This window comes from Lingula anatina, chromosome 6, assembly GCF_051362555.1.
Source record: "Lingula anatina isolate TDL-2025a chromosome 6, LinAna3.0, whole genome shotgun sequence".
NCBI lineage: Eukaryota > Metazoa > Brachiopoda > Lingulata > Lingulida > Lingulidae > Lingula > Lingula anatina.
Window position 1 is genome coordinate 21062458 of NC_141772.1, and position 14603 is coordinate 21077060.

Sequence of the window (14603 nt, forward strand, 5' to 3'; positions counted from 1 at the left end):
TCGGAAGCCGGGCAATGTGTTACGAACTCTCAGCGCCGTGTGGTGAGACGGAGACGCCCTCTGATAAGCGTCTACAGTGCACAAGTAGCCTTCACTGCGGAAGCCTTGCAGGGTGTTTAGGTTGGTGGGAGAAGGCGGGGTTGAGGGTTAGGTTGGGTTAGATGCCCAAAAAGCAGTGTCGTTTTTTTTAAAAAACGATTCTGGCAACCAGAAACTAGTTTCGTTCTTCAAAAACGATTCTAAGAAGCCAGAATAGTTTTTTTACGGGGAGAAACAGGAGTGGACAGAGTAGAGGCAACGCGCGATTAAAGTCTACCGTGACCAGGTAACCTTCTCTGCGGAAGTTGGAAAGGGTGTTATACGTTCTCTTCTCGTCGTGCGCTGAGACCGAGACGGTAGCGGTCAGTGAAATGTGTCTTTTTTTAAAAAACGATTCTGAAAAGCCAGAATCTTTTTTTTTTTCAATAAAATTAAAAATGATGCCTCAAACTACAAAGGAAGAACCTGGGGGCCCTTCCCCCTCCTCACTCTCTTCCGCCAACCCCAACCCCACCAAAACACCCTTCACGGTTTTCGCTGTAAAGGCGGCCTGTGCCTCGTAGAGGCGGTCATCTAGTCTTCAGTGCACGGCGAGAAAAAAACCAAAACTCCCTGAATACCCTGCCCGGCATCGGCAGTGAAAGCTGCTTGTGCGCCGTAGGCAATGATCAGCGACCGTCTCGGTCTCAGCGCACGGTGAGGAGAGACCGTAACACCCTGTCCGGCTTTCACAGTGAGAGTTACCTAGTCGCGGTACACGCACACCGCTGGTTGCCTCTCCCTCTGCTCACCCCTGTTTCTCTCCGCAAAAATTATTCTGGCTTTTCAGCATCGTTTTTGAAAAACGAAACTAGTTTCTGGTTGCCAGGTTCGTTTTTGAAAAATGACACTAGTTTCTGGTTGCCAGGTTTGTTTTTGAAAAATGAAACTGGAAACTAGAAACTAGACACTAACTTCAGCGCTCCGTGTCAAATTACAAGTTCGGTGTTACTATTTACTATGAAATGCTAGTTAAAGGGATAATAACTCTTCGTATGAGATCTATATTTCACAATAAAAACATTGTGAATAACTCATAGAAATATAATATATTCTGTTTTACCACAAAAATGGCAATTATAGCTATTATTCTGATATCTGAGCTTGTCTTTAGACCACGTGACCTCCATTGATGGCTATACTCTGTTAAAATCTCTTAAGAGATTTTAACAAAAAACCAAACTTTAAAGAAAAAAACCAGGGACAAACTTTGAATGTAAAAATGGATTCATTAATCATTGGTAAGTATGGGAAAATTGTTGTTTACTCCAGGAAAATTCATTTTTTGGCCGAAACGAAGAGTTATTATCCCTTTAATGAAGTACAGATGTGCATTGAATGTATAAATTGTCACATATGATATTGGTCGGTCTGAGTACAATTAGAACACTAGCTAAAGTTTTTAGATTATTTTTATTATTTTTAATTTTAATCAATTATTCTTATTTTCTGTAATTTTGGGTTTATTTTTTTTTTTTGTTTTAGATTCACGGTAGGCCTATACTATTTTTCAGGTCAGCTGATAATTTGAATGAACCTGTTACTGTTTATAAGTGAAGAAAATTTTCTAAAATTTCATAATTATCCACTTTTATTTTCCGTCAAATCCGCACCGATTGTCCCCAGCTAATATATCCCCCGGTTGTGTCGAGAAGTTAATGTGTTGTGTTGAAATAATGTTGTGTGTTGAGTGATTTTGTTGAGTGTTGTGGCACTTATACGCTTCCACAGTTTTAACTTTTTAAAGTTAAAAGACAAATGGGCGGCAATCCTCAACAATCCTACATCCGCCATTGTGCCTAGTTATACACTTCCATTCGCAGCTACCGCACTGACAATAAGCAATCACATCTAACGCATTGGTGTCGACCATCCAGGATTTACCGGTGATCTTTTTCTTTGCGTAACGGACCACCAGACGTTACTTGTCAAACTTCAGGGTCACTTTTCAGGTGATCTCTGTTATTCAAGAGGAGCGCGTTCCTTTTTAAGGCACTGGTTTTAACACTAAGGTACTAGCGTTTCCCTGTTTGGTTGTTTGGAACTGGCCGGGGAGGGGGCGGAGGAGGAGGGGGGGGGGGACAGGGAGCACCACACCACGAGAAATGAAAATACCCTTTTTATTTAAGGGACTAGAATACCGAACAATATTGCTTATATAGACAGGTTTGATTTCCAGAGGGAAGTGGGGATTAAGTGTGAGAATTAACAAGCATGGCGTAAGATTGCACGGATGTTCGAGTCAGTTTGTTTGATTGGAATGGAAAAGTCACAGCCACGAGCCGACTAGAGGCTAAGTCTGGAATTTTCCACGGAGAAACGCGCAAGGGAAATTAAAAGTGATCTCTCGCCCCTACCCCGTGTGCGTCTGCTACATGCACACTGATGTATAAATACAACTTGATCTTGTTTGCGTCATATAGTGTCGTTCGGAGCACACCTTTCCATAAGAAAAGGTCGCGTTCACACTTGATCCGCACGGAGCGAATTTAAATTAGTTTTAATGACGCACATTCCCTCTCAATAGCTCTAACATTAATTTATTCTAGCTATGTGTACGTCCTTGAATACAATACGAGAGAGATTAAGCCAGTTGTTAATTGTGCCAATCAGACAAGATTGCGGATTAAGCTTCAACGTAATGTGGATCGAATCAGAGCGTAGTGTGGAGAGGCCCAACACGCAGAGAAAGTTGGTGTATCAAAAGGCTATCACTGACCCCTTTAACGTAAAACAACTGCCCTAATTTATCAAAATCAACTGACAAGTGTAATTTTTGTCATCACTGCGTTTCCACCCGGAGGCGGCACAATAGCATAGTTGGCCGTTGGATTCCCAACGCTGAATTAAAACGGCGGGTTTCTGCACCGTTTAATTTGCATGGCTATTTCGAGTAGGGGGTTCAGTTTGCGCAGAGGATCATGACATCTAGCAAGCAAACGTCAACGGGGCTATCAAATAAATGACGTGAACCTTTGTGTGCAAAATTTACGATTTATATCAGGAGTTCAATTGCGAATGCCCTGACTAAACATAATACTGTTTGCTGATAAATAATCCGGCTTGAGACGGAGGCCCTGCGGAGAAAGGGTTGTCCAGTTAGCAAGCAAAGAACATTGGTGCTCGAGAGTGCTAGGAAGTCGGACGGAGGGTCGTAAAAAGGTTGACATTTCGGCTCACAAGAATAACACTGAAAAAGACACGAGGGAAAGAGAATATCAGACAAGCTAGACAGGTTGGCGCATCGGAAGAGTAACGAGGACACGAAGGGTATACCACGCACGGAGTAGAACCTGTTCTCTCGAAATTCCTCCTCTCGTGTGCTTTCACTCTGCTGACAGATCGTCTGACTGATTTAGTAACGGGTCCCTCTGAGGGAGATTCAGATATATATCTAGTCCGAGGAGGTGCTGTTTGGGAAAGGAAGAGACTGGGGTAAACTGCGACGAACGGGTCTCTAGAGGTGAAAGGTCGAAGTCACAAGGAGGCGGGTAGAAGGCAAAGTTATTAGGGAGATCTGTTGCTGATAATTTTTGACACGTCTGTGTCTCGGGGTTTGACGGTGAAAAGAGAGAGGGAGTTTATAGGCTGTAGGGTTTAACACGCGAACGCCAAGTATGTGACTGTTTGCGGCAGACGATATCCTTTCATTTGGACGAGAGCAGACGATCGCGACAAGTGTGGAAAAATAGCAGACGACAGGCCGTGGAAACTGGAGTAAAATTGTGTGCGAAGCGATGAATTCTTGGGATTTATTCTGCTCGTTCGGTGGAAACTTTACGAGTGCCATTTACAGCCTGGAGAATTGAGGAAGAAATCCAATATCAAAATAGAGTGCCATCGAGCTGACGGCCTTTTGCAATTTTTTTCCAAGATACATACATTTCACCGCAATGGAATTCCGAATATCGATGTTGTACAGTATCCTCTCCGTACTTCTCTACGGTAAGTATAGTGATATTTCTCAGCAAGTGTTTTTAGTTAGTGCACGCTTTAATTAATACACAGGACCTCCAGAACATCAAACAGAAACACGTCGATGTACACAGCACAGAGTAAATTTACAAGGACCGGGATTTCAATTGACTTTTTTTCCCTTCTTTTTCGATCGCACGTCGGGGTCATGGCGGTGAACCGAATACCCCATCTTTTGTCGAAGTTGAGAAGCTGTTCTGAAGAGACGGAAAACTATCTGCTAGAATAATTCGCCTTGATTAAGTACCTAAATGGTGTGGCTTCGTAAGTAGAGTTAGGTTTAATCAACCACTGAATACACACACACACGACTTGCCCCGTTAAACGCTGAAATGAGTTAAACCGTTCTCGTACGCCGGCTCTCTTCTGACAGACGCAACTGTCGAAAACATCGTCCTTAATTTAGCAACACAGAAACAGCAGGCCAAGTTTATTTTGTTCCTTCTCATATTTGTGTATATCGGGCATTTCTCGTATGTCATCCGTTGAAATACAAGGCTTGTTTCCTGGGAAGGTTTTAGTGTTCATCATAGGTCAACAGGTGTGAGTATTTCAACTACTCCGACCTAAATTTCTATAAATTAATATTATTTTAAATATAGATTTTATAGCCGTTTTGTGAAACATACTTGCCTTGCTATTATAGGCGATTTCCCCACCCAGGGCTTTAGGTTATTACTTATCCCGTATAGTTAATACGAGCATTAACTTCAAAGTATCCATATTTGTTTTCATAATGAATTAGCGTGCGCTAATTCCCTCCTAAGCTTTCTTTTTCCTGAGAAATCATCTCTATTTTCACCTTTCTCTTGATAACTGCCCGAAGGTAATATTGCTACATATTCCAGAGACAATTAACATACAGAAGGGGTAATTACTGCATCTTTCCTGTATGAAAACGTCCAGTTTTACAAATATGGTTGCATGAATTGTGATATATTAGGCCTATTACAGTAATCGTAAGTTTATTGATGTATATACACCAGAGGTATCTGTATCAGATAGACATAAAAGTGTGCATTATATAATAATAAATTTCTGATCTGCAACTTAAAGATAATTTTTGAAAACTTTCAGCGGCATAACTCTTGCTATAGCATGGGTTACTAACAATACGCATAAAAGCAATACATTTCACTTTAAAAGAAAAACACATACAGTTGGGATCTGTATTGCAGAGAATGGCCATATATATACAAGAAATAAACCCCACATATTTCATGTATTACTAATACACTCAGTAAGGTACTTCCTTATATAAGCCATATATTATATATATTATTAAGCTCATTTTATCTCATGAGCCAAGGCGAACAGCTCGATAATGTACTTAAGTATATAAATACATGAAAATATGACAGCAGGTTACAATATCGAGCAATACTTGCATTAATCTACAATATAATAACCGCATAATTAAGAATTATCTCATGGAACTTAACTACAAGAAGTAAGTGCTGATGATGATGTCCATGATGATACTATTACTTAATGATGCTATAGAAACGCCCGTGTAGAGGGTATGTAGAGAGCGAGATCCCCTGGGACCCCGGGGTACAGACGCTATTTGTTTTATTACTCACTGGCAGACAGCCCCGTGGTAGCAGAGATTTATTGAGGCAGGCTTTCGACTCTTTATTCACACTTAAGTATTAGTGTTCGTCTCTGGCATCACTAAACACGGTTTCAAAATAGATATGAAAAATAAATTCTAATAATAATAATGCAACCAATATATTTTTATATTATAAAGAATAATGATATTAAACATTGAATACATTATTAAAAAGGGCATCAAAATTGATGTAATTATGCCAAATACATAACTTGTGTTTTTTAATACTTTTGTCTTTTAATATTTTTTCCTCTTTATGCACACAATTTTGGCAAATGTGACAATGTACCATTCTGAGCTCAATAAATTACTGCTATGGGGGAAAACTAAAAACCTTATATATTGTTAATATAGCATTATTTCCCAGCTAGTGACGCACAGTATTCGATAAGTCCACACTTAAGGCCACAGGTGTAGAAGGCAGGGGATTTAGAAAAATTGCACCGACTGATCTCTCACAGCTCTGAGGTTAGACATCCGTCCGCAGCGTGGGGCGGGCATTGTTCCTTGTCGTCGTGGATAGAAGGACAATGGTTAGAATAACGCTAAGCATGCAGCGAGGCCACGATCGCTGCTAATTCGCCGTCAGTTTGAGAAATTATCTTGTCGCTTATTTAATGCGTTTGGATAACTGGTTCAGAAAATGACGGAGAAAATGGGGACCAATTTTAGACTTGATGAGCCTTCAGAGGTCATCCATCGGGCGCCGAGGGGGATCTTACATAACCTGACGTGGAACGTGGAGAAACTGACATAGAGGTTATCTCGTAATTTTGATGTGGAATGTTTTAAGGTGTTAGATACATGGAATAAAATTAGGTTGATCAAGTTACTTCGTTTATGCAGCTGTGCCTTATACCTGATATTCTGAATGGCTTCAAGCACCCAAGATACCACATATCCCGGATATAACGCCAGGTTTCATTGCATACACCAATGGAACACGTACATTGTTTCTAGAAATGCTTTTAAACGTAAGATACTAATGTGACTGATACATATGTAATGGATAAAGTGCAATCTGTATTTAAAAATGTAATAGAAAGTGAATAAAGAAACAAAAAACACGTTGTTATTGACACAACCAATTTATATTTATTTGGCTTTCATTTCAATTTATTTTAAGGACGGTCACTTATTTGTACTGGTCTCTTATTTGTCAGTGATGTATCGCACAGCAACCCTTCTCTCTCTCTCTCTCTCTCTCTCTCTCTCTCTCTCTCTCTTTACACATACTCCACTCAGAGAGTTGATCTTCGCGTTGAAAGATTCACTTACCACAGGCACTTTAATTAGAAGGCTATCTATACTCATCATCGCCATGCTTAATTAATTTATACTTTCAATCAACAAAGAACGTTATCACTGCGCGAGCATCTCCCCCAGGAACAGCAATCTATATGTTATATGGTGTAAAATCTGTATAAAAAACAAAACTGTCATTAATTCATAAATGATCACAAGCCAATCCATATAGACATTCATTACTTTTAACAGATGCATTGTGAGGCTTTTTTTTTTTTTTTTGCGGGGGGGGGGGGGGGGGGGGGGGCGAGGTGGATAAATGTGCTCTACATACGAATGAAGGGTGTGGCTATGAATGGTGACGTCTTTTTTAAAGATAAATCTATTTCAATCTGCAATGACAAATCTTTTCAAAGGCAGAATAGTGCTATCCCTTGTATTTTCACCTCTTTGAACAACAAAAGCAAAGTTCACCGAACTGATGGTACATGTACGCTCCAAATAGAGGTTAAAAGCTTCTCATCCACTATTATTATATTTATGTGTAATGTTAGGGTTGCCCGTGCGTCAATAAATGTTGACTTTTGATAGTGCCAGCAACTTGAAAAGTTGATCATTTATTCTACCCGTAGGAAAAAAGGTATATAATTTTAAAATTGGATACGCTAATACCATTGATTTTCAATGTGCTGAGCTCTCTCAGAGCAAACAAATACCCCGTGGGTGATGTGGAAGTTTCTGAGATGCTCTTGAAGTGTATAATTTGCCGCCCCTATAGTTCAGTGCCATTTTTCGTGCCTTAACTCCAGTATTATCAAAGTTTAGACGGCTAGACTGGCAGACAGGCAGACAGACAGACAGATGGACAGACACAACCGTTAACTTAAAATTAGAATTATCACCCCGTCTTCAGCGGGACCCAGCTAACTTTCGATCAGACTAATTAGATTTGATAGAGATAATAGAAAGTCGAAAATGAGCTATCACAAAAATGACAGCTAATTGATTAATATAGTCTTATTTGGGTCATGTCCCAAAGGCAAATTACACTGCAATGGGAAAACACTTATATTCATTAATTTAGGCACTACTTTCAACGGTTAGCTTAGATTACTAATTAGACCAGTCCCATCAAGTATACGTTCATAGCAAGACGGTTTCATTTCACTTAGTCCAGGATGGCGAGCCGGCCTTTCGAACTGAAAGTCTTCAAATTTCAATTTTGTCCATTATTGGCAATACATATAGTAACAATGTCTCCAGTTTATATCATATTAGATTTGACATACCATTTAATTAACACGTATTTTATCTACTACCTGCACCTGCAGGCTGGCTTATCGATATTCACGATATTCAAAAAAATACTTTATGTTGGCTTTTGGTTTCTCAGACCTATTCAGCTGTTCTTTTTGTTCTCATATTCTCCCTAGAATTGCAGTGCGAACTTTTCATTTAGCTCATAACACATAAGCGGATGTACGACTCGTTTTGGACTTGTTGATTGCGATAATTCCCTTACTCATAAAGAGTCACAGTTTTTATACTATGTAACCGGTGAAGACAAACACGTAATTTTTTTTAAAAAAATTTGAATTGATATCTTAGACTGGAGCTGTCTTCATTTCAAATTCCCGAAGCAGTTGCAACCAGACATTATGACACGACTAATACAAAAGGGGCTGTAATTGATCTACAGCAATCGAGGCTTCTAGATCATTCTTTTGACACTGACGCACTACCCTCGGGTTAATCTTCATCTTGAGACGCTCCATAAGTTCGAAAACCTGTGATTTCTTCAGAAGTCATCGGGGTTGAATTTCGGTATGAATCATAGTGTTGAAATATTTCTCAAACGTTTATTTTGTGTTGGTGAAATGGTATACACTGTTTTGTATTGAAACGACACAAGATATACGGAAAATGTTATTTGCGCTGTTCATTTTCTCTCTTAAACTATAATTAAACTAAAAACATAAATCAATCATGATGGAATCAGTCCATTCTCAGCGTGAGCCAGCTGCATACATATCATAACAAACATAAAAAAATAAATATTTTTATTTCCAATAACTTAAACAGAAAATAACAACCATGTATTTTTGAAGAATGCTTTTAGGTGTCTGTTTAAATATACGTGTAGGTGTCATTTAAGTAGTGCTTTACGTGGTATCGTTAAAAGCAACTAGAGTTTTCCGAATGAAGTGTTTCACTTCAGCAATTTTAGTGTCTTGTCTATCTTACATTATCCGAGCAGTTAAATGTCCACTTTCGTTGTTGGCTCGAACAAAACATTAACATGGTTAAAATAAGGTAATGTATCCAAAAAGACATGTTTACACAAGAAGAGATCGGTTCCGAAATTAGTGGCAGTGTCGATCACTACAAACAGAAGTTCATCAACAAGATAATAAATATATTCCTGTGAAAATGCACACCTACCGACTAAAGAAGATTTTCTATTATTTTAATGTGCGGTCCATACGGAAAATTGTCCGTACTTGGGTCGGATTAGGACAGAGCTTGCTGACGTTGCGTTTACACCTCAGATATGCCTTAGTCTAGTCTATCCTTTCACAAGGACATATATTACATGTTTCAGCTGCTGGTTTTGACCGTTGTGAACGGCAAGGCGGGCCAATTATTGGCAATTACACGTCAAAACTGCTCCAAGGCTTGAAGCAAATGACTCGTAATTGAGTAGGATTTATGCTCCGCATGAGACGGTTTGAGAGCTTAAAACGCAGGTCTCTGGCCGGCGGCGTGTTCAACTCTTGTCTAACCTCTGAAAAACAACGCTATTACAATATCTCTGGCCCTGTTCACTGAGGATCCGGATAAAGCTGATTTAAATTGGTCTAAAATGGTGGATCAAATGGTGATTGTAATAAGTCTGGGATGTGTGCAGCGCGTCACTGTGGGCACTTATTTTCGACCAGTTGCCTCGAGAGGGCGTAACGCCGTGCATAGTCCGGATGATTGCAGTCCAAACTACTATGACATAACCTACAACACTTAGACCGATTCAGGTGCGTTTTATCTGGGAGAGAAGTGGACACCTCGAGTTGTGCTGTATTTTATATTTACATGATTGCTGAAAGGGCTTCTCTAATGAGGTGATATGCAATTTAGATTTCCAGTCATAAAATGATTAAAAACTCCATGAGAACACTGGCGTAGCGCTAGAAAAAAGAATTAACTATGATGCAGGTAAAATATCAGATTATGTTACAACCTTCGGCCAGCTAGCAGGTTAAAAGTTGCGGTGTCAGGTCCATACTTATCCAATGGTGAATCTGGGCTATCAAGAAAGAGGATGCGTTTCTCCTCCCCTGCTGTACTAATAATGATAATTAAAGAATATAAAATAAAGCTCTGTGGATCTCAGATTTTGCCTTTTCTTTCTTGTGGACAAGGTGGATGATTTATTTTTTTTGAAAGGGAAATCGCCCGTTAAACCCAGACCAGGTTTCAGGCACAGTCGTGAAATGTGAACTCACATGACCTTTTGGGAGATCTTTTGTACCTGTGGGCCTACGGATCACTGTCATATACTTATAAAAAAACTGTTTCAGAATAGTGCCGTAATGTATGTGTATTTTAGAACGTTAAGAATTAATTGAAACAACAGTTTGAATGACTAGATCAAACCTCCTGTCTTATTGATAATGCACATAAAATTTATATTATGTTATTGGTCCTACTCATTAGTCATACCTTTCAAAAAATTGCTGTAAAAAATCTTTGAAAAGTTTTAGATGCTTCAGAAAAAGTAAAGGCACATCAAACATTCATACAAAAAGTGTTTTACTGAAAGGTTAACGTAATGGGACCAGTTCTTTCTCTTTTTTCTCTTCAATGTAAAAAGAGAGGATCTGTAAGCAGCAGATCGATATCTTAAAAACGTATTCTGGCTTTTAAAACAACCAGCAAAGAACTTGTAATGAACGTGTAGTTTAATCTGTGGTTTTTGCGCATCAATTCTTTATCGATCTTTTATTCTGCAAGGTCTGCCAAATTAGCTGTATTATTCATACGTGAAGTGTAATTGACAAGCCGAGATGTTTTTAACAAAATTGTAAAATCATTGAAAATACCCAATGAATTGCCTCTTAACAGTCCCTGGGGATAAAAATCGACATTCGGATGATAAATGGACGTTTCAAAAAGAACAGAGAACAACGTTTAACGATAAGATCGTCGTTTATCTGCTGTGATTTTGTGCTCGTAGGGGTGTATCAATATTTAAATTTTAGGGGAAATTGTTTATATGTACATGTCGCTGTTAGTGGGTATAGATTTTTAAGCGCGCATTTGTTTTTGTTTGTGTGTGTGTGGGGGGGGGGGTGCGTCCCACCTATATTGTTGTTTCGAGTAAATTCATGTGTCCTGCTGCTACAAAAAGATTCACAAAAAAAAAAAAAAAAAAAAACACGCCACCTATTCTAGTTTGACCGAAAAAAATACAACCGGCAATCTTGCTTAGAAATGAAAATGAAAATACTGCCAGTCTACAACAAAAGGAAAAACTAAATATAACCTGCCAACGGTTGTGATATAGTCTCACCCCACATGTCGCAGATAAACTTGTTCACTGACTCTCTACTGCGACGCCTGTACATCACGATGATTTATACGTCAGTCCGTATCTCAATTTGGTAAGCCTGATCACGTCTATCAGCCAAGTTATTTTTAGTTTTTCAAAGTCATGCTCGCAACAGGCCTAATTTATCTCGGAAATTGTATTATAGACGTCACTTGAAAATTACGTTTGTTTAATATTGTTTAATATTGAAGTAGAGTAAAAATAGGGTGCGGTGTAAGCGTGCCTTTTGGTGACGTCAACTGGTTTTAATAAGTCCCGGTGTAAACGTGTCGGTTGATGACGTCAATTAGTCTAAGCGCGGCCTTTGTATAAGCGTCAATTGATCTAAACGAATCTCGGTGTAAAATGCGTCGTTTGATGACGTCATGCTGTCAAGTTGAGTCTCGGTGTGAACATGGTACAGTAGAAGTTTTTAGTGTTCTTGGCAAACGACCATCTTTTTTCGTTTATACTCCATTCATTTCAATATTATCAAGTTTAAACCCTCTCGTTTCATTAGCGTTTGGGGAAATCTCCTGTGGGAGGCCTCTGATATTATGGAAAAACCGACAGCATGGTAATAATTATCAGGGGAAAGTCGAATTAAACTGTCTTTATTAATACTCTTCGAAGGGACTGTATTACTTCTTTCAGTATGGTATTTACAACAGTAGTTGAAAACTGAAAAAAGGTAATGAATGAAATAAGTAAAATAAAGTAAATATAATCCTCAATTACATAAAAAGCACCCCCCCCCCAAAAAAAAAAAAAATTAATTAAATAACGAGAAGATAAATAAATATGTCCATATACCGTATCTTACTACAAATGAAATTTAACTTAAATCTTTCTTCAATAAAATATGAAACTTTAAAAGATGAAAATCAATATATTTCAAATTTACTCTTTAAGCGCACTTGCTCAGAATGCTGATCACGCCACCAAGTTTTACTTTCATGTAAAAGCTAACTGACCACAGGTCCGTAAAGACAGACTAGCAAGCAAAAACTACACATGTAAACCTCCTCACAGTTGGTATCAAGAGACGTGGGGACTTGAAGTGCATGCTCCGGCAAGTCGCTTTAAAACAAGGGCCGTGAACGCGCACAAAAAGCGCATAAGTAACCAAATTCCACGAATCGTTAGCGGGTAAAACACCAAAAGGTTAAACGTCGCGTTTTCATCGGACAGCCTTCTCAAAGAAATTTCCCCCATGAGAGTCGCAGAATGAGATGTAATCGGGTTTCTAAGTTTGTCGAAATCGATGCTGTATTGGATCGGACATTTATATCATTTGTAGCGTAGTGCCTGTGGGAATAGTCAATAACTCACATAGTTTGTGCGGGGAAATTGTGTATCATTCGCATGGGAACCGTTTTATTAAATTTTCATTACTTACTGCCATTGGTTTAATCTCACTGTGCGGATGTGTTGGATAAGCTTGATATTTTAGGTGAATACGAGAGAGAAAAGAAAAGCGCGGCGTACTGATCGCTTCAATTTTGAAAATATTCTGAAGTAGTTAATAAATTTTATTCAGGATTGCAGATTTGCGTCAGGTACTCACTCAAGGATTCAAGATAATTAAGAGCTGCCATTTATTCTCTTGAGCGATCTCTTTGTGGCTGCTGAAAAGTGGTTAACTTTGATAAATCCTAGCAACAGACCAACGTTTACTTTGCTCAGCAAGCTTTGGCAACGTTTTTGTTGATTGTATTTTCACTACTTGACAGCGTTTGTCATTTATAGCTTGCCCCACTATTTCATGACGTTTGATACAGCGTCGTGTGAAGTGGGGAAATTATTTGAACTAAAAACGCTTATGTGAGAGAAGCCACGGTATATTGTTACGAGTCACGAAAAATGTCCCAGAGATCAAAGCCAGTTTTTGCCCTTTTCACGCCTCTCCCATCTTAATGATCTTTAGACGATCAAATTAAAGCGGGCACGCACATATTTTAGAAATATATGCAGTTAATGAAAAAAATCGAAATAAATGTGTATATATGATATGGTAAAAGATGCAAAGACAGTCCATATGTATATGAAGGTGGTGCAAAAAAAGTTTAAGAGTGATAACCTGAAGCATTTGTTAGGAAGGCAGTGTTTTAAGGGCAAAAACACGCAAAGAAAATATTCCGGTGAATAAGTTCTCTGGTGGTCCAATGTCATGCTGTCTAGAACCATTTTGTGCTGTTTTTTTCCTTTTTCTTTTTTTCCTCCTTTGCCATTTCAACGACCTTAGGTGACGTTAAACCTCAATAACCCTCACCTCAGTCACGCGTATAGTGTAGGGGATCTTCTTCAACGAAATTCCTGAAGCGGATCACAGCGAAATCTGGCTAAAAGGCTCCCATAATGCCATGAAGAGAGGCGTATAAATCGCCCATTACCGGCATTAAGAAGTTCTCCTCTCTTGCGAAAGTTAATCCCTTTCGACTAACAGGTGCCTTAATTAGTGTTTTCTTTGGAGAGTAGCGAAAAGCTCTCGTGGAGTCGAGGGTGTATTATGTTACTCACCTGACCGCGAAAAGAACACCGAAGGAACGCGCTACAAGAACGACGCTGTCACTTTAACGGATTATCTTGTGTTGACTTCTTAACTTCTGTTCTGTGCTTGATAAAAGCATTGTGTATCATAGCACACGGGCTCGAGGCGCTGAAATCAACTGAACCCTGAATTTCAGGGGCAAGGACAAGGGGGTATTGCACTGGGACAGAATATAACAAGACCTGGACTTTGTTGAATTTTTGGCTCCTGATTTTCAGGGTGTCTCGGTGAACTATTCTGCAGATAACATAGCGGTATGGGGAATGTACCCTAATTTCAAGGTGGCCAGGGTCTACCCTCTACCAGGGCCATAGATTGATTTTTTACTAGATATTAACAGATATGTCATTGGTTAAATAGATGGCTCAGGCCCGTAACCAGCAATTTCAAAAGGGGGGTTCTTTTTCTGAAAAAGTGGACCTTTTACCATAAAAACTTCATGTACCTAGATCAAATTTTACTCAGAGTGGACCTTTTCCCAGCAAAAGGTGCGGTTCTTTCGAACCCCCCGTACCCCCTGGCTACGGGCCTGTGGCTAATCTCTGTACTGTGCA

The 14603-nt window shown here is 39.2% G+C and overlaps 1 protein-coding gene across 1 annotated transcript in view; it reads left to right on the forward strand.

The window, feature by feature from the left end:
* Window positions 1-2913: 2913 nt before the first annotated feature.
* LOC106172692 (uncharacterized) overlaps window positions 2914-14603 on the forward strand; it is a 30408-nt gene continuing 18718 nt past the window's right edge. Inside the window, exon 1 of the mRNA XM_013553504.2 lies at window positions 2914-4023. Within this exon, the coding sequence (XP_013408958.2) occupies window positions 3972-4023 (52 nt within the window). The 5' untranslated portion in view covers window positions 2914-3971. The remainder of the gene's footprint in view (window positions 4024-14603) is intronic.